A 27,849-nucleotide genomic window follows, 5' to 3' on the forward strand; every position below is an offset into this window, starting at 1 on the left:
ACGATTCAGGAAGAATTAGACATCGGAGGGCACCCGCATTAGCTGTCTTCGATATCTCGGCAAGTGCGCACCGTCGGATGTCGACAGAGACGCTTCGTGCTGTCTCAGACGATTCTTGCTGCATCGTCCACTTTCGTCTATGTATATACCCTTCCTCATGACAATGAAGTGCATTGAACTACGTGCGTCATACAAGACGCGTATCTGACAGTGTGCTATAGACACGACACGTGCTCTTTTGATCTTGCTTGCCGATGCGCCTGGACAAGCTAGTCAGCTGCCCAGGGGCAGAAAAGACTACGCCGGTTATTTGTATTAGCTATTCATTCGCTTTCTCTAGACTAGCTCGGCTTTAGAGCGTGTTACTTATCTTACGCTTGCATGCCGCGAGCAATAAACGAACAGCAGAAGAGACAAGAAGTACAGAGAACGCTGCAAGTTAATATACAGAAGGAACCAAAAAAAAGTTCTTTTTCGGCAACCTAGACAGGAGACGAACTCATAAAGAGATCTATGGGCAGCGTGGGGAAAAAAAAAAGAGAGAGAGAGGACAAACTGCTGGGCTATTAAGTGTTGCTTATAGATGACTTGGCGAGTTAGCGCAAACGAAAAGACATTACAGACAGATAAAGGAAATAATAAATTTGAGGGGTTTACGCGCCAGAACCACCCGTGTACATAGATTTAGGTGCACGTCTGAGAACCTTTTTTCGTTGGTAAAACTTAATCCTCAGTCCCACACTACGGCGTGCCTCATAATCATGTCGTACATGATTATGAAACAACAAAAGAAGACGAAAGATGAACAGACAGTACGCGCATTCTTCTTCTGCCTGTTCTTCTTCATGAGTCTTTATGCGTATTCAGTAGTTTGCGCTGTATTTTTTTACTACATATATTAAAACAGATGGAGATAGCTGGCACAGTTTAGAAACGAGAAAATGTCAAAGAAGCGACAGTCTGTCTTCTTTTACAGCTATTTTCTACGCTGACGAACGACCATATTGTATGCAAGAGACAATCAGCACACACACATACACACAAAAAAGAAAGCAATGTGTGAGTCTGGGCCCGATTTATTTTTCATCCTTTGGGTCTCGTTAACGTGTGTGAAAGAAGTTAAGTTCTTCGAACCGGCAGCACTCGGCCGTTACCGTTTCTTCCCTGTGTTTGCTAAATAAACAGGGTAGAAAAATGCAACAGTACAGAAACATTGTATTCGCAGGCAGACAAACAGAGCTATTGCGGGAAAGCGGAAGTCTGCACACAGGCTTTGGAATATTGCGGGGCATAAGCCATGGGGGTTTCTTTTTTTGTAAATACAGCGCGTCAGCGGATGAAAGAGGGAAAAAAAGAAGAGGACATGATGACTACCCACTTGGAACGAATGCTGAGCATGCCACAAGCTTTTAGACAATCCTAAAGTGCAACGACAAGAAAAAAAAACAAAACAATACAAAAAACAATAAAATAGCTTCCGTTTTATATATATATATATATATATATAATCTATATATATATAATATATATATATATATATATATATATAATATATATATTATATATATTATATATATATATATATATATATATATATATATATATATTTTTTTTTTTGCTTCAGTGCTTAAAATTACGTTTTATATAAAAGTAGGTAAGTGAAAAGGCAACAGTGCAATTTTACCGCAGTTTTTACGGCGCATATCTGGAAACTAGCATCATCCTGAAAAGTTGTTTTGCCTCGCAAACTCACCAGCTACATTTGGTAAATTGTCAGGCGATTAGTTGAAAATGTTATTAGTTATTCAGGACAGGCTGACCCCACCCCCCCCCCCCCCCCCCCCCGATTTCAAAATCTTCACTGTCCCGGCCTTCTGCGGGACTAAATTTCATGACTGCGGCCCGGTAACTGATGTGAGTTTGAGACCCCTGGATTACACGATAGCATGGCAAGGCTAATACACTGTATGCTAACGTGGGCATATCGAAGGTCGTCTCATGCAACGCCGAATGCATCGTTTGTCAGTTATAGACCACATTATTTTACTCTCGCCCCACCTGCCTTTAGAGCAAGAATGTATAATGATGATTCTGGTCTATAATAGCAATAAATTATATTCCTCAAGGACTATAGTTCTCGTTGGAGGTAAGACATTCGAGATCTCGGCTCGGTGGATTAAAAGCTGCATGGAAAGGATAGAAAAGAGAATGAAAAGCTATGTCGTCTAAATGTGGAATATCACATTATCGTGTATCACCCTAACTGAAACGGTACCAATGCTTTCTAAAGACAGGAGTACTATGCATCAAACTAACAAGGTAAAACCAGTAATACTTAAAAACTTTCATGAGACTGCATAAGCTGATATAGTTCACGAAGAGACGAAAAGAATTCACCGTTTAAGAGCCGTGGCTGGTAACATGGAAGTTCGCAATCGAAGAGGAATTGCGAAGATCAGAGGACCAGGTTTCATCAGCCGGTTGGGTGCAGCCAAAGTGGTTCGTGCAGTTCAATCGCTAAAGGCCGAGTCACGGCCAGAGTCGGCCGAACTGTCACCGGTTGCAAAGGCGTGTTACGACCGGCTGAAGGTCCTTTGGGTCCCGTGGGTTCGGGCTCAGACACCGGATAAAACCGCTGCTCCATGGTCCTGCCGCCTTGCCGGGATAGCCTTGCCGCCTGCCGCCTTGATCGGGATATGTGACAGGCTCTTGTAAGGGTAAAGCGGGCCAGGTAAAAGGGCTTGCAAACCTGGTTCTCCTACCACGCCTCTGCACCATACAGCCTTCTTCTTGTGCTCGGAGAAATAACGTTCTTGTGTTTGTTTCCGACATTCCAAACGTACAAAAAAGCTCATGATGATGACGGTCTCAAGAGATGTGACGCATACCCATTATAAGAAGAACTGACCAAGATTCGGACTGCTCAGGGAATATTGGTATTAAGCACGCTTGATAATAAAATGTCATATGCTAACCAAACAAAGCAAAAAAATTAAGGGCTGCAATTGAGCAGCCAAACGTGGATCAAATGTTTGTTTAATTAAAAATGCCTAAAGGAAACTACCAAAGGAAGCATGGACACAAAGAAGGAAACAAAAACTGGTAAACGGACAGCATTAATGACAACAATGTAGTCGGTGAAAACAAGGTAACCGAGTATACCCACCACAATGTCGTGATTCACGAAAAGATTTCGGCGCACTGCAATATGTTTCCGCACGCTGAATAAAGCGTACAAGGTTGAGCAGAAGCGTCAGTCTAGGACGTTCACCGCACGTGACCGCTCTCGCACGGTGCTTGTTTCTGCCCGAACTTCAACACAAGATGACGGGCAATAGCATTTCGCAGGCATGCCCCACTCGATAACATTCCAATAGGGCACTTAGGACGCTAGAAATTTAATATTTTAAGGATAATGTAGGGGCAGAACTCTATTTTCGGTGTGCAACTACCTGTATGTACGAATGAGGTAAAGGACAGAGTGTACGGGTTCGCTTATACGCGCTCATTTGCACGAACGGTGGCAAAAATAAGCGCCGGTGAATTGCACGCTAACGCGCATCGTAGGGCGCACAAACGGGCTCCTCAGACCAAAAGTATTTGTGAGTTCTGACAAAGTCTCATTTGAATAATTAAACAACGCTACTTCATCCGTACGCAGTAAACATCTTATGTGTACTTCTGAGCGGCATTTCTTAATCATGGAATAAGGAAGTACCCGCGCAAACAGACACCCAGAAGAGAGACGACACGCACATGCTACACACAGGCGCCGTACGTGTCGTGGGTGTCTGTTTGTGCTGGTACTTCCTTATTTTAAGATGAACCAACTCGCCCCCCCCCCCCCTCAAAAAAAAGTATTGATGAATTTTTTAATCAATGTCCCGCTTGGGGTGGACAAGAGCTGCTCATACTGGTTTCACCATGTGAAAACCATGTCTGCATACAAGCGTTTCTACTGAGGAACACCCGAGGGCCGTCGAAGACGGATGTTGCCTCCTCCAACAGCAGCACGCATGTACTGCGTCGTCAAATCGAGACAGTCTGTATAGCATGGTCCATTGGTGCCTTTAAAGGAAATCGCGGCAGTAAGCGAAGCCGAAGGCCAAACACTGTGTGCACGAGCTCCTGCTCTTTTATGTCTGACCTGCAGGCTCTTGCGCAAGCGCACGCGAAGGGGCGAAACAGGCCCTTTGAAGAACCGCGCGCATCACATTCCACGTCTCAAGCTGACGAAAAGGCGGAAGCGCGCTTCTCGACAAATGCAGCTTGCGCTTCTCGGACGCCGACAGGATCCCGCGTGCAACGTTTTCGACGGCTTCAGTGTGACATGGAGGCTGAAGAAAGGATGTATCTATAGCTGAGCTGCACTTGAGACCCTTATACCTTCCAGCATGCTCCTCTCCACTAACTCAACGTTCTTCGTCGCCTTTTTTTTATTTTTATTTTTTTGTGTGTGTGGTCATTAAAGGCCATCTTAAAAAACGGAGCAACGGATCTTGCGAACCTTCCGTGACCTTAACAGCATTGCCTTAGGGGCACGCTCGCGTTTCACCTCCTATTATAGACGATTTTACGCAAGACGCATGTGCGTCGCTACCTTTGGCCGTTAAACCAATGTTTTCTTATTTTTATATATCGTGACAAGAATTAATAAGCTCAAGAAAGGTTCGCTATAGCAACGCTACCGTCAGTATAGGCGCTAGCAATCAGTATGGCGCTAGCAAAACGTGCCGTTTAGCAGCCTGTATTGTTTACCTTTTCTATTTGCGAGATTTGCGAATTCTGACATGCGTGCGTGTACACACTGAATTGATGGTTAGGCAAGTATATACATGACCGCTTTTTTTTTCTTTTCATATAAGGGGGGCAATGAGGCCACTGCATGCGTATGCCCCGTGCTAATACACACGGGGACACCATCCGGGAAACGCCCCCACCGTCAAAGCCCTGAGGCAACGGATTTCGCGTGCAGCTATCGCACGCGCCGAGCGCACGCAAGGGTTATTTCTGGGCCGCCAAGGAGCGGTGGCGGACCCATGCCGCGCGAGACAGGCCTTGGCCTATTGAAGGGCCCGTGCGTGTCAATCGAAGCGTTGCAAATCTGCCTTCCCTTGCTTTTCTTTCTCGTAGTCGCTGCTGTGTAGCTTCACGTATTCGACACGCTACACCACGTTCGCGGTGGTGCAAGCCACTCTTGAGAGCTGCTGCTCACGAGGTCGTTCACGGCGGCGTTGTCCTTCGCAGTTATACTGGCACCATATAGGCGCTTCAGAAAATTTCGTGGAAGGGTGTGATCGCTTGTTTCGAGGACAAGGAATGGGAAATGAACGGACTCTTAAGAAAAGGACGAGCGAAAGTATGCTGGCACATGGGCGTCTCGAGGACGTTACACCGCCTTATGCGCTTCACAAAGACTGAGCATCTATGGGCGCTGGTACTTATATACCACCCGTCATGACGACATTAAGTGAGCTTCACAAGTGTTTGTCAGATTCGTATGTCAGCAGGAAACTGATGGTTTCTATTTCTCTTCTTCCTTTTTCCCGTTCTCATTTCTGAAGAGCATTACACATTGACTTTTTTTTTTTTTGTTTAGTTTCATATGTGGTATCCCGATTTGCGTTGTGAGCCTTCTAGGCAGTGAATTCAAAACAAATATAGGCAGAAGCAAATATTTTTTTTTATATTTCGCATGCCCAGAGATAATTGCTTTAATTCAACACATGTGAATGAGCCGCCTTAGTTTCCATAAGCTCACTCAAAACGCAGCTAGAGCTCATAATAGTTGCGTCTTTTACGTGTGCTCTCACTGTAGCATATATCGATCAGCCAAAACCCTTCAATCACATTTTTTTTTATCATTGACTTTAGGGCTATATTGCAACTGCGGAATAGAAACTGCCTATGTTAGCAACGTCCGTTCTTTCCATATATTAAAATTATCCCCATACTAAATGATTTCACAGAAATCTATATTTCAGGTAATAATAATCCGAAAGCCTACTCTAAAAGCAAACTGGAGCGCAAAGGCATGCAAATTACCAATAACATTTACGATCCGCTTGTCAGTCTTCCGGATGTATGCGGTCATCGAGTCGAAGCATTGATATAAGCAGCACATGCATACAGGGCTCCCTCTTTTTTCGTTCGTTCAAAATTTTGGCTTCTAGCATGCACGCTTGTACCGAAAATAGAAATTTTACGTGAGCATGAAATCGCTTCAAAACGTGCCACAACAATGTCGCAGTGTTTTATTCATACAGCTCACGTCATTTGCATACTTTGGCGATAATTAGGAGGTATAGTGACCGACAGGTTGTGTTTTACCCGTAGGAAGCTCTGAAAGCCTGGATATGAGAATATAACTGACAGTGTGCATAACTTTCGGCGATATATATATATATATATATATATATGTGTGTGTGTGTGTGTGTGTGTGTGTGTGTGTGTGTGTGTGTGTGTGTGTGTGTGTGTGTGTGTGTGTGTGTGTGTGTGTGGCCCTCTTGCACATGCTTCCGCAAGGCGCATGCTCTATGTCAAAGTCATTATCTGTTTTAATTGTTACTTTGTTACTAACGTTTATTGGCGCATAAGGCATTCCCCGGTTGCTCAAGCAGACGAGGACACACCAATATACGGACGTCATAACGCTTCGGCGCATATAGATGAGAAAGCTGCGGCCGTCAACCAACTACACAGTATACACACTGTATCCGCGATAACAACGCCCTAACTATACTTTTCCTTTTAGCCGATAGAGGCAAATGTAGTGTTACGGCCGAAACCTCACGTGGCCCTAAATGAAAATCGTTTACACCCGAGACTCTTTATACCACTCTCTGGTGAGGTCAGGCGTCTGGTGCGGTCTAATCACAGGACGGGCGAAGAGAGTTGACGTCATTGCAACTTTCAATCTGCACACACGACGGTGGCTTCACGCGTGCGCAGTGCATCCCTCCCCCAATCTCCCCTCGCTCCTCCATTAACACTCCCCCTCCACTGCTCTCCCTTTCCACCAAGAGGGCCACCCACCCACACAGCGGGACACTGCGCCGGTGGTGAACACTGCGGTGGTGCGGCCACGAACGCGGACGTGGGTCGGATGACTACGACCACACACGATGGGAGGAGGCACGCTGCAGCACTGCGCGCCCCAACCGCGGGGGCAAACGTCAATGCGTGCCACGATGAGGTTCCAGCCGTGGTGTCTGGGCGAACGTGCATGCCGGCGCTATCACAACCCTCACCAAGCTCCCCGCCATCCTCCGGCAGATGCAAAAAGGTGCGCGTCGTCCGAGAGCCCCTCTGGTCACGCCCTTCGCAACGAGCACGTTGCACGACCTTGTTTCAGGTCCTCCGCCGTGCATCGACTGTCTGTCTATTCGGTTCTCGATATGTGGGGCAGCAGTGCGGCTTCAAGATCCTCGTCTCGCGAGCAATCCACGCTCTACGATGCGCGCAGGGTGATTTGGCCACCTTCCCTTGCCCGCCAGGACGTGTAGCAATCACGACCCTGACATTTGAACGAAAAGGGCGAAGTGCGCGAGGCTATATTTACACACGTCATTCCATACGCTTCCCCGCGAGTTTGTTCGTATCGACGTCAAGTACACATACTATGCGATGCGATACGTACTTCAGGTTCTCCGAGTGCATACGAGAATTGGGGCTGCTAGCAGGTGTCATAACGTCAAAGCAACTGATCTTAGAACTACAGAAAGAGACAGAAAAGTGGAAGGCGCCCGCTGAATAAAGTAAGCGTCTACCAGTCTGCAGAATGGTTTGGTCTTGGCCGCTTGGCCTGAATATGTATTGCCACGGTACGTCTGAGGTTCACATAGCCCCGAATACCGAACCGAAAATCTCTTGGCGAACTTTGGTGGCTATCGGTAAGCTGCGTTCCTGCTTCGCGTAACAAATATATGCGTAATTATGAACAATAAAAATAAGTAACGTAAAATAATATACGCCCACGTACCTCCCTCCAACTCGCCCCCCCCCTCCGATAAGAAAAACCGAAAAGTAAAACAGATTGAAAGCCTGCACAATCGTTAATTGGCTTAAAGTGCTAAGCTGTAGCGAGTGCTTTCGCTAACTCAAGTGGGTGGTATCTCGAGCCAGCAGTTGTCGTCAAGTAACATATAAAAAAATATAGAGATCTTTCCTTGGCCGGATTAGACAGCTTTGTCTAGATCTTAAGCCGTACTTACACGTGTGACATGTACCTCTTCATTGCCTTTGCCGAATTTTTCTCGAAATTCGACACCAAGTACATTGTGAGTACCGCGACGTGGGATTAGCTGAATTGAAGCGTTCAAATGTGTTTTAAGGCTACGCAAGATGAAATTCAGAAGTGGGTCGCGTGGCTTCTCTGGCATAATTAGAAGTGGCAAGAAAGAGATGTTATCTCATTTGAAAACCTTTGATGAACGTCGCGAATAATCTCTTCAGTATATGACGACGGCAACAGTTAGAGCAAAAGTTTCTTTTTTTCTTTACAGATGTACAAGTTAAATTAGCATTATGCACCTCAACAAAAAATAACAAGACTGGTGTGGCTTGAATAAGCGGTGACATATAAATGGTATCATGATATCAACCTTCTCCTGCGAGCCACACATTGTTCGCAATAAGGGAAGCAGCTGCCGCGGGGTGTGTTAATATGGTAAATAATAAGTGTGCAGCTACAAGTCCGCAAAGTGTCTGAGTAAGCAAGTACGCCGTACGATGTTAGCCAAGTGTCAAAGAAAACTGCCGCATGTATTTTCCGAATGGGTCGTCAGCAATGAAGCCATTCTGCAGGTACTGACGACGCGTGTATGTGTGTTTCGAGTTGTATATCCCGGTGACACGCAGCGGGCTGTGAGGTATAAGCGTGTTGTTGAGAGTCCAGCTTTAATCTAGGTAGAGTGTGTTAACTCGGTTCCAACTGGAGACGTTTTTTGCACCACGCTGCAAGCTAATTCGTTACACTTGCGGGAAAATATAACGTTTCTGTTAGTAGTAACGGACACTATAGTACGCAGAAACATTGAAGCGTACTAGCAAAAAAAAAAAAGGAGGGGGGGGGGTCAGCGAGTGCAGCACAATCTGAGAGTCTTAAAAGTACACCTATATCCAAGTACAAGTTTCTCCTGCCCGCCTCTATTGGGATGTGGTGGTCACGCGACGTCATGCTCAGAAGCAGAATGTCACAGGTAAACTGCAGTGGAGTAAACGAGAGCGACCGCTGAAAGTTTTGAATCCCCACGCTACTTTTCACGACGCCATTTAGGTTCCTGTCGAAACGAGTAGGCGAGACGAAAAGTAGAAGGCGCCCACTGAATAGAGTGAGCGTCTACCAGTATGCAGAACGGCTTGGTCTTGGCCGCTTGCCCTAAGGATGTATTGTCACGGTGCGTCTCCGGTTCACATAGCGTCGAATACCGAACCGAAAATCTCTAGGTGAACTTCGGTGGTCATCGGTTAGCTGCGCACCTAGTTCGCGCAACGAATAAATGCGCACTTATGAATTAAGAAAAATAAGTAACGCGAATAAATGTACGCCCACGTTCCTCCCTCCCGAAAGAAAAAATAGAAAAATAAAATAGATATAAAGCCTGCGCAGTCTTTAATTGGCTTAAAGTGCTAAGCTGTAGCGTGTGCTTTCTCTAACTCGAGTGCGTGGTATCTCGGGCCAGCAGTTCTCGTTAAGGAACATAAAGAAAATATCCAGCTCCTTCCTTTTTTTTTTTTTTGCAGGATCAGGCAGGTTTGTCTCAGTCTTAAGCCGTACGCACACGTGTGACATGTTCCTCTTCGTGAACGAGAGCAGGGGAATTGATCAAGGGTTCGTTTTCTTTGTTAGACACAGCCTGTTGGAACCAACACACAATGAAGCCAAGGAAAGTATAGAAGACATTATTTGTAGTACTTAACTGTAATGTGGTAATTATCACATAAATGTAAAAAAATTAAAGCGGACGAAAAGACGAATTGCTGCCGGCAGTGTACCTATTTCATTTTTTCTATTTTTCTTTCGGGAGGGAGAAACATGGCAGCATGTAGGCGAGACTGTTACGTGTAATTGTTTCCGGGCACGCAAAAAAATGCAACATTTGCTTTTTGCAAATTCCAAATATATACATATATATAACTCGACAAGAGGACCACAACAGGACTGGTGTACAGTTTCATGCACGAAGAAAGGCCTATACGTGATAAGCACGCCAAAATACCACAAAGCCTCTAATGCCACCGTACAAGACATCAAACTCCCCCAATAGGGAAGTCAAGAGTGATCTGTAACACTCCCAGACGCCCTCGTACTCTCTAGATAAATATTTTAACTGAAACAAGGCGTACGTCCTATGTATGGCGACCATGTGCAGAAGTCGCCATTTCCCTCCGTACATACATGGTGCTTTGGAAGTTACACAAAAGTTGACCGCGGTCCACAGTCAAGTAATTCATTAGAAGACTTAAGCGCTGGGAAGCTTCTTGAAGGTAAAAAAATCATAATAATAAGTCAGCAGCCATACCGACTAAGCCTCACGTCTCCTCAGCTTCAGCCTATATAGAATGAGATTACTTTGTCGGTGGTGGTGGATCCGACGGTTTTTTTTTTTTTTTTTTGGTTCTCGGGTTGTTTTCTTTTGCGTTCTCGGTGTACGCAGTCAGTGCAGCTGTGGTAATAACACTCTTGCACCCTATGGAAGTTCTTCCTGTCCAGAGAAAATGATCGCGTAGTGTTTCGGACGATGAGAGAGCAGTGCGCTCTTCCGCGGTGCTCCCTGCTTTCCGCAGTGCTATCGCACGTCGCTCCAAGGACCCCAGTGTATAGATCAGTAAGTGTTCGATATTTAGTGACTCACCTGCTCCTCGGTAGAAACATGGATCCATTGATGAACACTGATCCGGAAAGGAGGATGTACCAGCACCTGCTCAGCTCACCACGGCTGCGGAAAAGAGAAAATACCAATTAACCAACGAACAAATGCGTGAACGAATGAATTGGCGAACACTTCAGTTTTCTTTTGGCGGCCTTCGATGCTCGTCGCATGAAATAAAAAAAAACACTTTAATTGCACTTTTCACATTTGTTTAGAGGGAACCAAGGAACCAGGACAACGTATTAACAAAAATGTGTTACGCTAAAATTTTTCGTAACAGAACATTTCAGCCAATCGCGATGCGGGACGTATCATTAGCGAAGCCGGCTGACCAATGGGAAAACGCACTTACGAAAGAGAAGTTGCTTTGTGAATTCGGCCTCCGGTTTTAGCAAAGCGACCAAACTTCGGGAGTGCACGCATACGGCTTTTTGTAGATATATATCTCTTTCTCTCTCACTAATTTTTTTTTCGGTGTTTAGCGAGGCATTTTAGGTGATTTTAAGTTGACCACCTTCTCTGCATGACCCATTTAAAACGTGAACACAAAACTTCATGCTTAAAAACAGAACAGGAACCCACGGTGGCGCTTCTGACCCCGGGGAACGGAGCCCGGTACCGCTGTGATTGCAGACAAAAGCCTTTGCTTTCCTCGCGGCACGGTTGAGAAGCGAAGCTGGCAAGCGAATGAGAAGGCGATGAGAACGGGGTCCCATTGCGCTATCGCATTCCACTCTGAAATGCCAGGCTTAAACGTCCTCCAAGTTTTTACTACTTGCAAATACTAAGAGCTTAGTGCTTTTTGGGACTTGTAAATGCATAGTGATTACTTAGTGGATGTGTCTACATTTTTTTTTTTTTAAAGGGGCTTTGCAATACTTCTTCAGCATGGTCAGAAAACGCTGCTTATCGGTAGTCGAGGCTTCTGCCAAACAGTATAGCGCAGCACGCGGCGTGGAATTTACAATTAATTCTCAAAGACAGATAGAAATCGTTCTCTATTCTCTCGACAAATGATGTCATAAACCCAAATTACCACGCCATAAACGCAAAGTCCACGCCCATTGGTTGATTTGAACATCGTCAGTGGCATAGTTACCGCGACCGCAACGGGATGCGCTCGCTCGCGATCACAGTGCCACGCGTTCGAAGAAAAAACAAAGTGCTAAAGGTCACGATGCGCGCTGACGAACGGACACATGTTCTTGCCCCTTGGCACCCCCCCCCCCCTTCCCGTGTAGCTTTCAGTGCGCTAAGCGGTATGAAATGAGAGAGAAAGTGCTTGAAGTGTGCGACAAATCGCTGCAGCTCCGCTCATACTTGAAAGATAAATCCGATGCGCTGCGCTACACTGGGGGCAGGGTAAGGGGTGGTTGAAAGAAGGTAATTCTAGGGTCTGAAAGTGCGCTCCCACTCGGCGGCTGAAACAACTGGTATTTTTGTCGATTTTTTGTTGCTTTCAGAGATAGATGGCGACGAAAGTATAGGCCGACGCAGAATATCCGGTGCGTGTGAAACTCAGTCGACGTACAGTCATGGTGTACATCTTGCATTCCTATGCGAAGTTAAATGCATGGACGTACTGGAGGAGCAAATTTCGGTCACGCGTCGCATCGCAAAGGTCCGCTGCGTTACAGTTACAGGACCCTCAAGTTGTTTCGAGCGAATATGCTTAAATATCAGGGGATCATTATTCGCAATCGCAAGCAAGGAATATAATGGATGGGGATAAACGAAAGCTAATAGACGAATTACGGTACCGCGCCGCCAGCGAGAACGTTATAAAAGAAATGCCTAATTATATGACTTCCATTGCCGACGTTGTTGACATTACCAGGGTGAAACATGAAGTTTGGTGTTGCCTTTCGCCTGCCGGCGAAATGCGACACCGCAGGGGCAGAAGATTGCGCATCTTAGAAGGAGCTATGCAGCTAGCGCATTTATAGCCAGAGCGCGAGCACGGGAGCTTCTGAAACCCAATGTTAACGCATTGGCTGACAAACCTTGCAAAAGAGCCCCTGACGGTCGTGCCCATGCAGAGTGCTAAACATAGAGAGCTGATTTGCATAAAAACGGGCCGACAGGCTTATATTTTACATTTATGCGATTCAATGCCACGTGGCAAGCGGAGCGAAAAAGAAAGATGGAAAGTGAAATGCTTACGTGACCGAAATACAATACCTAAGCAAATAACGAAAATAATGAGACAAAAGATTCGAGCTTAATAATATGCACGTGCCGTGTCTTCCTTTTTGTCCCCGCAAAACGCGATACGCCTAGAAACAGCGATACGAGAAGGCCCCATACGAGCGCAGGCGAAATTTATGACACATAGAAGAAAGAGCTGGTAGAAGGGTAAAGGAGACCGGGCACTTATAACTTTCTTTTTTTGGGAAAAAAATGCGCGAGACTTAGAGGGCACTTTTGACACGGTAGACGACTATCGACAAACAAAGGCAGCGTAAAGACCAAACGCAACAAGAGCTGAAGCAACGTTGCAGCATCACGAATATTCTTTGCCCTGAGGACGTGCTGATTCCTATAGACCCGGAGTAGCGGCTGCCAACAGTCATCGGCGCTGAGCCGTGCTAGCGCAAGGTTTGCAGAAAATAGCGTCTTTTTTCATCTCATGCAACCGCGCTCGGCGATGATCGCTCAGAAATGATCGAGAAGCTAGGCTGCCGCTTCCGTATTTAAGCTATTCTCGTTTGAGCAGAGATAAATTTGATACCGGGTACCAGGCTGCCCGCACTGTGCTGGCATGCGCAATGTGATGAGCTGCCTAATTCGGCCCGGCTAGGTGTGTGCAGCGTGTGCAACCTCTTATTGATCCCCGCGGCATATGTCGGCAGAATAAGTGGATGTTCACTCACCAGTAAGCTGCTATTATTTTATTTATCTTTTTTTTTTGATGTGCACTCACTCGCACTACTCAAACTGATGTCGACTTACACCGGTCTCTCCCTTTCTTGCTCACACCCATCTCACGCTCACCACTACTCGCTAGAGCACAGTCACAAGCGAACTCACACCGCATTCACGTTCATACTCGCATCCGCTAACGCCATTCGTCACTCACTCGCGATCGCGAGACGAGTGTGAGTGAGCATGAGTGAATGTTCTCATGAGTAAGTATGCCGGCCAGTTGAGAATCTGTGGTTTAGTATATGACTGGTTGCTCTTTACCATTTTTTTTTTGCCGTCTTTTCCTACACCTAAAAAAAAAAAATTCGGCAGATCCCACGCGTTGTGGGAATCGGTTTCATGCGAAGCAGTCAGCGAGTACTTCCATGCTGTATTTTATAGCTTTTAGCCAAGCGTTACGAGGTGGATCGACGTGTTTTTGTAAGTGTAGCAGCTGTGTGCATATCGTGGGCTTACCAGGCACGTCGACAACACTGGCGTTTAGAGGGTAGCTTATGGTGCGACGTAACGTCAGCCCTCACGTCAAAGTGCATACGTCAGTATTATCGAAATCAAGTGCTCTTTCTGGTGTAATCATGCGAATACCACATGTAATTTTCGTTAATGTATTACACCGGGGTCGATCAATGCTTCAATACAGCTTGCTGAACCATAGGAATACAAATGTAGTGTTTATTAGACTGCTATAAAAGCGGAGACAACACTGGAACCAGAGACGTTAATCTGATATGACGCCTGTATCATAGGAATACATATGTACTGTTTATTGCTTTCTTGTAAAATTAGATGGCCAACACCACAAACACAATTGACGTTGCACCGACATCACGCCTGCATAGGCTGTTTTTCCAAACCAGTTTATAGACCTGGCATGGCTCAGTGGTAGAATTCCTGATTGCCACGCAAAATTCTTGGGTTCGATTCCTGCTGGGATACTAATTCTTATTCTTTCCATTCGTCGGGTCAACGCTGCCGATGTCCGTTTTTCTTAACGCTCTCTCATTTAATTTACCGATGTCTGTTCTCGTCGTTCCTGGGTAGATATAAACTGTCAATCACCTGTGGCGCATACCCGTACACCGCGGCCAGTGATAAACGGGTATGTGCCACACCTGTCGGGAGGAAAGGGTTTGACGACGTACGCGACAGGATTTTCACGTTATTCATGTCATGACGCGACAGTCATATTCGTCAAATCCTCTTACCCTCCCACGCCAATTTTGGTCTACACCAAGTTGAGGAGGCGATCATGAGAGCACCCAGACGTAGGCGGCTAGATAGATAGATAGATAGATACGTAGATAGAAAACGCTAAAAGTTCCAAAGGTTGGCTAAGAAATGCTTCGCATTAAAAAAAAAGAGTATGTGTGACTCTTTCGAGTCCTGACTTGTCACGACTCTCTTTTAAGAGACACGTTAACTCTCTTTTGGGTGCCACGACTCTCCGCCGAGAGTATAATGATCTCTAAAGAGAGTTCACGTGTCTCTTTAAAGAGAGTTATATACGCGGCAAGTCAGAAATCACAAAAAATCTGGCGAAGCTTGCACTAAGCCGCGCAAGGCTTAAACAGCAAAACTGGACGATTCTGAAGACTAATCTGGTTGCTTCTAGGTTACTTGTAGGCCTTAGCTAGGGGACGCAGCTTATTTCTAGGTTGCTTCTAGGTCATAGCTCGGCTTTAGCTAGGTGATGCTAGGTTGTTTCTACATTGATTCTCAGCGCATAAAGGTTCGAGTTAAGCCTCACACAGTCACAGACACGACACGGATGTCCGAACTTCAGAGACAGAACCTCGCGCTGAAACCAAGCGTTCGCACCTCTCATAGATATACGGGCACGTCGTCGTTGGCGTAGGCCTTCCATCGCTTCGTCGTCGTCTCGCAGCCGCCGTTGCCTTTCGCGTTCGCTAGTATTCTCTCCTTACCCGTACACGGGGTCTTCGGCTCGCCGCCGTCGCTTCGCAGCCTTGTCTTGTCTTGTCGCCTAGATCTTGGCTCCTACCCACAAGGGGGATTGGCCACACTGTACTTTATAATGTAAATGGTTTACACAACGCTCGCTAAAAAAATAAAAAAAGAGAGAAATTGGATAAGAACTATAATAACATTCCTTAAAAAAAAAAGTGAAAGGGGCAGCCATTTGTTGGACTAACTGTTGCCTTCTTCCTCTTTAGTGGAAGTTGTGTGTAGTGTGATTTATCCAATTTCTCTGGCACATACCGCTTATGTTGATGACACTTTTTTGGAACGGGGTGAACGAGGAACGATTTGCTGAACAGCTTCGCTGTTAAAAATCATATTGTATGCGCACCTTGGCTATGACATCTTTGATACGTGCGATATAAAATCAAGCTGTTACATCTTCTCGAGCCACGCTGATAAGAGTTTCCACGCATATATCAAAGCATACCAACTCTTTTGCTCGATCAATGCGATTAGTGCAATTAACTATGCTCGTTTCACTCGTTTACCATATATGTACGCAAGAAACTCCGAATTCTGCAGTATGCCAAGCATCCTGTGCTGCATGGCCAGGGAGTGCAACAAGAGTTCACAGACAACGCGCGTCAAGGCACCTATACAGAAGGCTATAATGGGAGACCCAGCTGACAAGTCCAAATCATGGGCACCAGCTACACCTTGGCCGCCACCTCCGGGCACCAGCAACTTGGTATCTAAAATAAAGCTTATTCTCCCTCCCTACATTTGCGAGTGCGTTTTTTTTTTCTTTAACCTCCTGATGTATTCGCGTTCTTCACTTGTTTTTTGTTCGTATTTCTTCTTTCCTGCCTCATTTCCCCAGCCACGACGCCATCCCGTTCACTGCGAGAACTGGTCCCGGTCGGAAAAGCGACACAGTAGCGCGCAAGAGACGTTTCCTCCTCCACCCTTCTCCTAGTCGATCAGGCCCCGGATGCTGGCCAAATAGAAACGAGTTTCCTAAACTGCTGCCACCTCCACACGGCCAGTCGCTCGAACTTTGCGGACCAAGTCAATTAGAGGCGCGAGCGCGTGATGCGGAGCGAGAGCTTTTCCGATTTGGAAATGGAGAAGCGAGACTTGTGAGCGCTTCGATAGGGGGGAAAAAAAGAAAAAAGAAAAGAGTAAAACGGCTAACTCGGTGGTTTTCTCGGCGAATGGCAAGAAAGAATCCGGCCGAGGATTTTGCAACGGGCGCCAGAACTCTCCCTTCGCGTCAGGCGAGTGCGACGTATTTCGTGCACGCTCAGTGTGTGTCGGTTGGGATCCAGCGTTTCAAGATGAGCCGGGCGAGCTTTATTCCTTCATTCTTTCTTTCTTTATTTATTTCTAGGAAATCTTAGTTTCTTTTCATTTTTGTCAGCTGCAGCGCACATAGGGTTAGATGTGGTAGGTGAGCAGCTGTGGGCCAATTGAGATATATACAATATACAGGGTGTCCCAGCTATCACGCAGCACGATTTATTTATAAGAGGAACGTTGTTACGTGAAGCACACCTAGTGCATACTGTTTCCAGTATACTGCAGTAGCCACTGCTAATTTTTTTATTAATGAGGTTTAGCCTTAATTATGTTTCTATTTCGACAAATACTCACCTAATCATTAAAATGTAAATGCGGCATATGTAGGCAAGTTCAAATCGCATCGAACTGCGCTATTTTCAACAACGCACTAATTGCGCGTTCGCTTCTTTTGGCTAATAAAGAAAGCTCTAAAAATCTGAAAACTGACACGTGACTAGACTGCAGCGCGCATCAGGAAGCAGCGCCCTCAAACAGGATCACTGTGAGGTAGCAAGTCAAGACTACGCTCCCACCTTTTGCGGGTGGGAGCGTAGACACTGTTATTTTTCATATTTCGCAGGCTTTCTTTATCATCCGGAAAAAAATGAGCACGTAATTAGTATACGTTGATGAAAATAGCGCAGTTAGATGTCATTTGAGCATGCCTACATAAGCCTCATTGACATTTGAATGATTAGGTGAGTACTTGTCGAGTTAGAAACATAAGTAGGACTAATTAACAAAACCTCATTAACGAAAAAAATTAGTAGTGGCTACTGCAGTCTACAGTACACTGGGAGCAATATGCACTAGGTGTGCTTCGCGTAACGACGTTCCGATTTTTTAAAAATCGTGCTGCGTGATAGCTGGGGCGCGCTGTATATATACGGAAAGCTAGTGTTATGTTCAGTAAAATCCCAATGTTCTCAGCTGTCGCCTCTCTGCTATTGATTGATTGATTGATTGATTGATTGATTGATTGATTGATTGATTGATTGATTGATTGATTGATTGATTGATTGATTGATTGATCGATCGATCTAAGGCAATAAATGACCTATGAGAGGCATACGGTATAGTAAACAGAGTTCTGGACTCATTTAGATCCCCTATGGCTACCATAACGCGCATCCAAGGCACGGTACACGAGCGGTGTCTTGTTTGTTTGCCTTTTTTCCCTTATTTTTTCTTGCGTTCCGTCTCTATCACAACTTTCTACCGAGAGGGGTAATCGAATAGACCACATCATGCTCAGCAGAAGAAGGGCATTGTTACCCAGCCACTTTGGCAGCTGACACCCTAATAATTTGCATACTAATAAACACCGTCTACCGTAGCAAAAACAAACATGAACAAGAGCAGCGGCAACAGCACAGTTATCTATAGATGTAGCGAACTATTATAGACATAAAGGTCGGGTGTCGCAGTCGGTACTCTAAGGTAATGTTTCCGAAAATATTTTAGTTTTGTCATGCGTATTAATGTGTTTTTCAGTGTGTACACATCAATTTTGCGCGGCGACTTTTCGCGATCTTTTGTTACCAATGATGACGTAACCTGACAGACAGGCGGCGCTGGTCCAGCCCAAAAATATTTGACCAACTGTGAACGGTTAATCAAATGCATAGAACCGGAATTATTTTATTCCCTTTCATTCAGCCCAGTAATCGTGCGCAAGCAGTCTATACTCGTCATTTTGAGATAAGCTTCGCACCGATTTATGCACATTGTTGTTGTGCTCCCGCAGTCTTTCATTTAGGCACCTTCCCGTCTGGCCTACGTATTTCTTTCCGCATGTAAGCGGAATCTCGTACACCACTTTTTCTACACAATTCACAAACTTGTTTCTGTGGTTAGTTGTGCAAGCACTTGTTCCCGCCACCTTCTCCTTTCTTACGTTGCAAAGTGACGACAACTTACGGGGTGCCGTAAAAACTACTTGCACTCCGACACGGCCCCCAATATTTTTCAGGCGATGGGAGACGTCGTGAAAGTACGGTATCGCAGCGGTCCTACGAAAATTCCCTTTCTCGCTCTGGGGATTATTCTGCACTCGCTCCTTCTGGGACTTCTTGACTGCCTGCAATAGAGAGTTAGCCACTGACATAGTGACATAACCTGGATACCCTGCCTGCTTCAGTCGACCAAGTTGGGCTTGAAAGCTTTCTTGCACTAAATGATGGCAGGACTTCTGCAAAGCATTCTTTAGGCACGTGCTTGCAACCCCTCTTTTCACAAGTTTTGAGTGACTGGAAGAGAAGGGAAGCAAGGGCTTAATGGCACGCGGCTCGTATTTCCGCGCGGCTCTATTGCAGGCAGTCAAGAAGTCCCAGAAGGAGCGAGTGCAGAATAATCCCCGGAGCGAGAAAGGAAATTTTCGTAGGACCGCTGCGATACCGTACTTTCACGACGTCTCCCATCGCCTGAAAAAGATTGGGGGCCGTGTCGGAGTGCAAGTAGTTTTTACGGCACCCCGTAAGTTGTCGTCACTTTGCAACGTAAGAAAGGAGAAGGTGGCGGGAACAAGTGCTTGCACAACTAACCACAGAAACAAGTTTGTGAATTGTGTAGAAAAAGTGGTGTACGAGATTCCGCTTACATGCGGAAAGAAATACGTAGGCCAGACGGGAAGGTGCCTAAATGAAAGACTGCGGGAGCACAACAACAACGTGCATAAATCGGTGCAAGGTCACCTAGGCTTGCATTGTCGAGATTGCGGATGCCAGCCGAAGTTCTTTGAGATAAGGCTTGACGTTTTCGTTGCGTCGCGGGACAGACAGTACAGTACAGTTGAAAATCAGTTCTCCGGAATCCCGCAAGGTGGCGGAAGGGTTAAGAAAGGGAAAATAGACAATTACCCATTTGTAGCACGAAGCCACAAGGAAATCCATACGGATTTCCTTGTGGCTTCGTGCTACAAATGGGTGGTTGTCTATTTTCCCTTTCTCAGTACAGTATAGTACAGTACAGTACAGTACAGTACAGTACAGTACAGTACAGTACAAGCGCAGTGGATATGGTCCGAAAGATTTCGACCAATCAGGGAGGGCTAATATGGCGGACTCAGGATAGAAATAGAACGAAATAGTTTTGCGTTATACCGGCCATCATGGTTTGCTTCTGATTTGAGCTCACTTCTATGCGGTACTCTGAATTTAACAGAAGCTAGTTTTAAAAAACAAAGGAAAACCAACACAGCTATAAAAGGTGACACTAAGAATAAAAACCCACCATCTACAGTGCGATTCGAACCCGGGCCTTCACAGTGGGAAGTGGGCATTCTACCCTTGCACCACTTTGGCGAAACCGCGCGCAACTCTTAAAAGATGACACATTGCATGCAGACTACTAATCGCAGCGCCGCAGGTGGATTGATCATGTTTGGGCTTCGCTTTCTGTACATAGGTGCTGCGGCCGTTCCGAGCACTGCCCTGTTCTAGTACACTCTAGTAATACGCAAGCATTGAAGTAAGACGCAAGCGTGAAAGATTGTAAATTAGGAGCTACTTGTATACGCACTGCTGCAGTCGTTCTCAGCAAGGAAATTTTTTCGCTATCTTACATGTGAACAAACGATGCATCGTCGCCGTGTATTAGCGATCTGCAAATAGTAATGTTTCATATTAAGTTGATTAGAAATCGAATAGTGGTAGGAGCGACTTAAAAGGAATACTGGCTACTCCTCGAATAGATTTCCAAGGATGAGTAGCCGTTTGCGATATTAGTTTAAAGCGATGTTCACATGCAAGTGTATCCACAATGTCATTCAACCGCCGTCATTACGGCGTACATTATGAATCGTTATTTATTAAAAAAAATAAATGAGGCTTTAGGAGTAAATTAGAAGTTCGTGTAGTTGGGACTTTAGAAAGTGCGAATGATAGTGGTGTATACCCGAAAAACGCCGAGCTGCTGTAGCGTGCTTGTGCTGTGTAAGTTCTCGTATCCCATTGCTTTTTATGGCCCCCGGGATGAAGACGATCTCACATTTATTCTGATGTCATTGTTGAGCACGCATTTGAGCCCTGAAAATGTTCAAAAACTATTCCAAGTATATTCGCATTTACGAATAGAGACTATTTCGTTCGAAGACCAAAATCGAATAATAATAATAATAATAATAATAATAATAATAATAATAATAATAATAATAATAATAATAATAATAATAATAATAATAATAATAATAATAATAATAAATACGTAATTGAATAAAAACCATTATTGCTAGCTGTAAATTACGTATTCTGTTCATGAAAAATATTAAACACAGCTGGGTTAATATCAAAGCGCAGCGGCACTCAATTTTGAAAGTTTGATAGTAGTGTTCCTATTTTCTGAGAGAGAGAAAGGCATCTTGGTACATTATTGCAGTTAGGTCTCAGCGCCGCCCTTTCTCTATTGCCCCGCACTACATCTTCACTGCATTGCATTTTTTCAATGCAGTGAAGCTTCAGAGAGGCAGAGATGCTACTGCGCTAACGCACTGACAACATTTATTGCTCACTATATCTGCTTGCAGTAACATTTTAGTAGCGTTACAAGAGGACATCAGAACGCTCCTGCGCAACGTCCGGTGCGTTCGGCCTCAAACGAGTATTGCACATCGTAGGAATAAGATGGCGGCACTCTGGCGCCATCTGTCGAATGTCAGCCGAACCGTCGGGCCGCTCCGAGACTTAGTGCGCGTTGTTTCCAATCTCGGAAGGCCTGCTTGACCGCGCACTTTTGAAATTTACCTCGGAGTTCCCAACAAAGTTTGTAAATGTTATCATGGGTTTATACGGTGCCAAGCCCACGATGATAAGGAGGCACGTCGTAGTTTGGACTGCAGATTAGTTTTGGTCACCTGGTGCTCTTTAACGTGCACCGAAATATAAGCACGCGGGTGTTCCTTGCATTACGGACCAATCGAAATGCAGCGGTGGCCGGGAATCGAGCCCGTGTCCTCGAGCTTTGCAATGCGACAAACAACATAGTTTACACGATACCATTGATTGCCAGGAAGCTCTAAGTCGAAACGCGTTTGTAATGTGGAGAATAACATCAGTATTGTGCTCCGCTCCAACCAAGCGAGGAGATAGATTGGGCCTTTTTTTTTCTTCTTGAAAGAGGACAGAGCGGAAAGAAGCAGGCAAGAAGCGCTTCTGTTGCGTGCTTCTTCCCCCTCTGCCCCCTTTTTGCGCTGTTTTTTCATCGATGTAACATGCAGCAACTGGCCCTTCAAGATACCCTCCTGCCATTAGGTATAGTATAACGCGGTGTCGCGGACACACATACAAATTTGCTTCGTGTGGAAAGTCAAAAGCTAGCGGTGAAATTGGACTTACATAAGCTGAGCTAATTTATAATATCTGGATTTTTACGTGCCAAAACAAAGATATGATTATGAGGCACGCCGTAGTGGAGGGCTGCGGAAATTTCGACCACCTGAGGAGAACCGTGCGTGCGGACCGTGGCGAAATGAGCAGCCGTGGCTCTATGCTTCGGCTTCAGTGCGTCAACATATTTGACAGTGGCACACGTCAAGGAAGCGCCGTCGTCCCTAATAAGAGATATGTTGACGGTCCGGCGCACGGTTCTCTCGCTCGAAGCACGGTTGAGAGCGCTGCAAATACTGTAGCCCATGAGCGCAGTCACGTGGTTTTATTTCGTACTTCGCGGGCTTTCGGTAAACGCCGGAGAAAAAAATCACCCTGCAGCATGTACGTTGCCACAAAAAAATTAATAGGTCGTTTTGGAATGCTCTCTACGACGTAACCAAACGCATTTGGCCCTAAATACAATATTAAGACATTTTTATATATGATCTTAGTTAATTAACTAATTAAACGCGATATAAAAATACCCGAGTGTCACACAACGGCAAACCATATTTCGATGGTGTCATTCAATTGCGGTTAACCACTTTTTTTTTTCCTTTTTTAATCCTTGGTTGTAGTTACATGAAACACCCGGTATATCATTAATGCAAACCGGCGGGTACGAGGAGCGCTAAATCCACGCCTGGGACCAGCTTGCAGGCGTTTCGGGGCCACTCTTTCCGTTAAAAAGAAAAAAAAACTCTAGATATGATTGCGAACAGATGTAAACAGAATTTCACGGCAATGATGCACGTGCCATGTAATCAATCGTCCAGGGCGCTTCGCAGGGTGCTTCGCAGTGAGCGTTGAAGAAGAGTTATAGCGGTTCTAATTCATGCTTTTTTTGTGTGCATCAGAACCACATTGCATACTCATTCAATATTGTAAGGTTCCAACTACGAAATTCCAGAGATTAATTAGCCTCGGCATTTCTGAGAATGTCGGCTATAGGTACGGAAGGTCAGGGGGCAAACAAGACGTACAGTCGTCGAAATAAAAAGACAGTTGCCGTATGCGTTAGTGCTTCAAACGATCACGGCACAACTACAATGACACAAAGGCTGAGAAAGTTGAATTTAAATCGTACATTATATGCAACGGAAGCATGTGAACGACCAGCCAACCTTATAACAAAATACAACTACGTACAACTCTACCGGCGACGAAATGCGAAATGGTTGCGCACGGTTACAGTGCGATGAAAATTTCCAAATCCTCTCCTACAACGATGGCCGCGCATACTCGATAGCAAGTCTGAGTAAAGAATAATTCTTTTTTCCCCTTTTGAAAAACGATGTTCGGGCCTTTTTCTAAAGCCTATATACCAAGAGATATTCAAATGTAAGCGCCAGAGTGAATGACTGCAGCTAAGTGTGTTTCGAACGTACTGCTATTCTTCTTCTCCTTCGCCATCAATGGCTCATAAGGATTTGCTATAGCTCGTAACAATTAACAATTGCTGGGGTTTTGCGAGTCAAAAGTGTGATATGACTACGAGGCACGCCGTAATGGGGGACTCCAGAAATTTGGACCTCCTGTGGTTACTTCACGTGCACCTAAGTCCAAGTACACGGGCTGTCTAACATTTCGCCCCCGAACGCCCCCGAAATGCGGTTGCGGTGGCCAAGAGTCGAGCCCGCGACCTCGAGCTTAATAAATAGTACGACACGTTACCTGGCAAGCTACCACGGCGGGTTTCTACGCTCTAAGAACTGTGACTCTCTCTTAAAGACGATAGTCTTTCTTGGGGAACTTAAACGCAGAAATTTTGGTCTGTCTGTCTGTCACCCGATTCAGCCACCCGGCCAAAGTTGAACCACTTGCTTAACGCCACCCATCTTGAACTGGTACGGCTGTTCATACTTGTGAACTTTGTCGACCAAAAAGTAAATATGACGCATATCTAAGGCGCAACATCACTAGGTAAGTATTAGGTGGTGTGTTCCTTTAAAGGGCCCCTCACCAGGTTTGACAATTTTGAGCTAACGAGCGCAATGCATACACTGGGTGTTCACGATCACGTCTGCCAAAATTTGCAACGCTACGCGCCGCGGAAATGGGTCAAATTTCAAGGTGAACGCTGCTTGCCCTTCCTCTCGCGGGCGCGCGCTTTAGAGAATGAGGGGATGACGTACATGAGAAAATGGCCCTACGTAGATGGTAGTGCTGTGAAGTAGCTCCTCTACGTAGACGACTGTGCTCTGACGTCGCCAACAGTAGCACGTGACATTGCGATAATTATTTGACACGACATGTGTAGTTTGCGTAATTTGTTGCTTGAATAGATTAATAATACTTGAGAGAAATAATGAGACACACAAAGAGAATGTGTGCGTCTTTTTTCTTTTTTTTTTTCGTGAATTGCAGCGAGATGCGGGGCTAATGTGCCTCCCTTTCCCATGCGATCGTGTCCCCGCGGTTAGCGCATCGAGCAGACGCCAGCCCTGGAAACGAAAGTAATGTTCTGGCGCGTTCGAGCACTCATTATGCTCATTTATTCTACCGCGTCCAAGTAAACGTTAATGCGGCACTGGCTCATGACACCGCCACTCTCGTGCCCGTACAAATGTCTTAACTTTCATGCCCGTCCCGCAGAAACAGGCAGTACACCACAGAGAACGCCGACAAAACGCCCACGGCCGCTACATTAAAAAAAAGGTAGCGGCCGTGCAACGCCGCTCGCGTGCTCGGCCTGGCTCGGCCACGTCATGCGCACGTGACCATGCATGCGCATGACGCGTTCATGCGTATGTGTCAAGTGAAGAGGGCAGGGAAGGGATTTGGCTTGCGAAGGCTACACGGGGCGAGTGGCAAGGGTTTGAAACTCGCCTCCTCGCATCATGGTTTCGCGCCGCTACAAATTATTGTTTTTCTCAGCTCGCAATGAACCGATTTGAAAAATTCCTGCGGCATACTGCTCTTCATTCGGCACGCAACAACTTCCAGCGTCTAACTAAAATTTCCTATGTGGCCTGGTGAGGGGCCCTTTAATAGAAAATACATAGATACATAATTCTAAAGACCCTAGTTTCTTAAGCTGTGGCTGCGGCTGCGCTGAAAATACCATGCTATGCGCGCCGACAAACGCCCTCTGCCACGGAGTAAGGAAACCCTCTGCACAAGCTCATGTTTCCCGATGTATCGCCAGATGGCGTCCATATCTCACGCAGCGTAGACGCAGCGCCTACACGGCATTTGCAGCGGAGCACGCAGATACGCGGCCAATTTTTTATACATGTGAGAGTCCCATGCGTAGTACTCCCTTTAGAGAGGCACGTTGACCCTCTTTAGGAGAGTCGTGCAACGCACGACTTTCCAAAAGAGAGTCAATGCACGACTCTCATAAAGAGCGTCAACTTGCCTCTCTAAAGGGAGACATGTGACTTTTACTTGTATGAAAAGAGAGTCAAAGGACACCTTTTTTTCTTAGAGTAGAGGTCGAATCAAAGATAAAACCTACAATATTAGAGCGCGGTTGCGAAAAAAAAGAAAATGAAAAGCAAAGAACTCCGTGATTAATTTTGAGCCGAAATAAGCTCATATAAAACGAAATAGTCAATAAATCTTCCTGAAATTTTAATAAGGTAATAGTATTGTTAAAGTGGTAAATTGCGACAAAAGCGCCCCTGTGGCTGGATCTCATGGAAGAAACCCCAAGGAAAAGACTGACTGGAGAAGTTAGTGATCGCCCAAGTTGGCGAAAAATGTGAAGTTTTCTTTTCTTCGAATATCAGCGGCAGGATAGAAGGGGAAAGAAATGTTCAGCGTATTCAAGCACACTGCGAAAGTATATATATATACATATATATATATATATATATATATAACATAGACAGGATAAAGTCATACCAGACCTGCGCAAATAAAATTTTAACGGCAGTATACGGCAGCGCATAGCTTTGTATCAAATGAACGTCAAGAAGTCTATAGAGTCGCAGCACAATTTTTTTTTCAGGAAAAACACAGATAATTTAAATCTGCAGGCGAAGATCTGGGGAAGGATTTTGAGGAATCCTCGAAATCGGGACAAAATTCTGCGTATTCCTACAGCAGCGGTGTCTTTGAAGTTGAAAGCCTATGACACTGGAGCACACCCACCTTGGGGGATTGGTCAAGAAACGGATAGCCTAATGAAAATGGATACATATGAAATGCCCGACTCTTGAAGACATTTCAGAGTAATCAATATAAATTGATAATGGTAACCTTATAATTTCGTATCAATACCGTCTTGATTATACTAAAAAATTTTTCAACAGCGGAGCGGACATCCCTGTGACAATGACGCTCCCAAAGACAGAATATTTGAAATAGCGAAATCCAATAAAGTTCGATTAAATACTGCTTTGGGAATGTTTTTCCTGAGCAAACAGAAGCGACTGCACGATAAAAAATATTGTTCGACTGACTCATCGCGGGCCAAGTAAACAATATTCTTCGTTTTTTTTTTTTCGACGCGCACTCGGTTCTCGCGCCACGCCCGGTCTTTATCTTCTTCTCTTTTTTCTTTTGTTTTTTTTATGTACTCGCTACTCTTGGCTCTGGAGGCTACGTCGTCTTCTTCGCCGCTCCGCTTTCTCCCGTGTTCTTTATTATTATTATTATTATTATTATTATTATTATTATTATTATTATTATTATTATTATTATTATTATTATTATTATTATTATTATTATTATTATTACGATAATGTCAACCCGGAGATGTCCTGGAAGCGACCTGTTGCTTGACGAACATTCGAGGTTGGAAAGTCCATCAGCACGTCTCCTGCAAGTCTAGCACCAGCGGTATATCGCGTACCAGTAAACGGTAACTTGGGCGAGTTGATACTGGTTCATCATGAATTTAAACGACGCAAAAAAAAAAAAAACTACGACTAAAGGAAGAACAACACACACACACAACTTCATCGACAGAAAGTTGAGCTATAGTTGGTACGAATGCATGATAAAGGAAGGTAGATGTGCAAATACGAACAGATGAGAAGAGATAATAATAATTGTTGGGGTTTAACGTCTCAAAACCACGATATGATTATGAGGGACGCCGTAGTGGAGGGATCCGGAAATTTCGACCACCTGGTGTTCTTTAACGTGCAGCTAAATCTAAGCACACGGCCATCGAGCATTTTCGCATCCATCGAAAATGCGGCGGCCGCGGCCGGGGATTCGACCCCCCGAGACCTTCAGGTCAGCAGTCGAGCACCATAACCCCTAGACCACCGTGGCGAGTGCATGGGAAGAGACCGAGTCATTTGTGCTTGTGTTGTCCTGATCTCTTCTCTTGTGTTCATGCTTGCACGCTTACCTTCTTTTATCACAAGCGCTGTTGCGTGTGTGTCGTTCTTCCTCTAGGCTGTCTAAATCTCTTTTCATTTATTCCACATGATGCAACTCACTATCGGGCCAGAAAATTTGCGGCA

General features: G+C 45.3%; 1 protein-coding gene across 3 annotated transcripts in view; it reads right to left on the reverse strand.

Annotated features, from left to right (window-relative positions):
• Positions 1-27,849, reverse strand: part of LOC119379545 (rap guanine nucleotide exchange factor 2) — a 493,626-nt gene that overhangs the window by 449,039 nt on the left and 16,738 nt on the right. For all 3 annotated transcript variants that reach the window (XM_049412009.1, XM_049412010.1, XM_037648837.2), the window contains exon 3: positions 10,857-10,940. In XM_049412009.1, the coding sequence (XP_049267966.1) occupies positions 10,857-10,940 (84 nt within the window). The remainder of the gene's footprint in view (positions 1-10,856; positions 10,941-27,849) is intronic.

The sequence above is a fragment of the Rhipicephalus sanguineus genome, chromosome 1, assembly GCF_013339695.2.
Source record: "Rhipicephalus sanguineus isolate Rsan-2018 chromosome 1, BIME_Rsan_1.4, whole genome shotgun sequence".
In the NCBI taxonomy this organism is placed as follows: domain Eukaryota; kingdom Metazoa; phylum Arthropoda; class Arachnida; order Ixodida; family Ixodidae; genus Rhipicephalus; species Rhipicephalus sanguineus.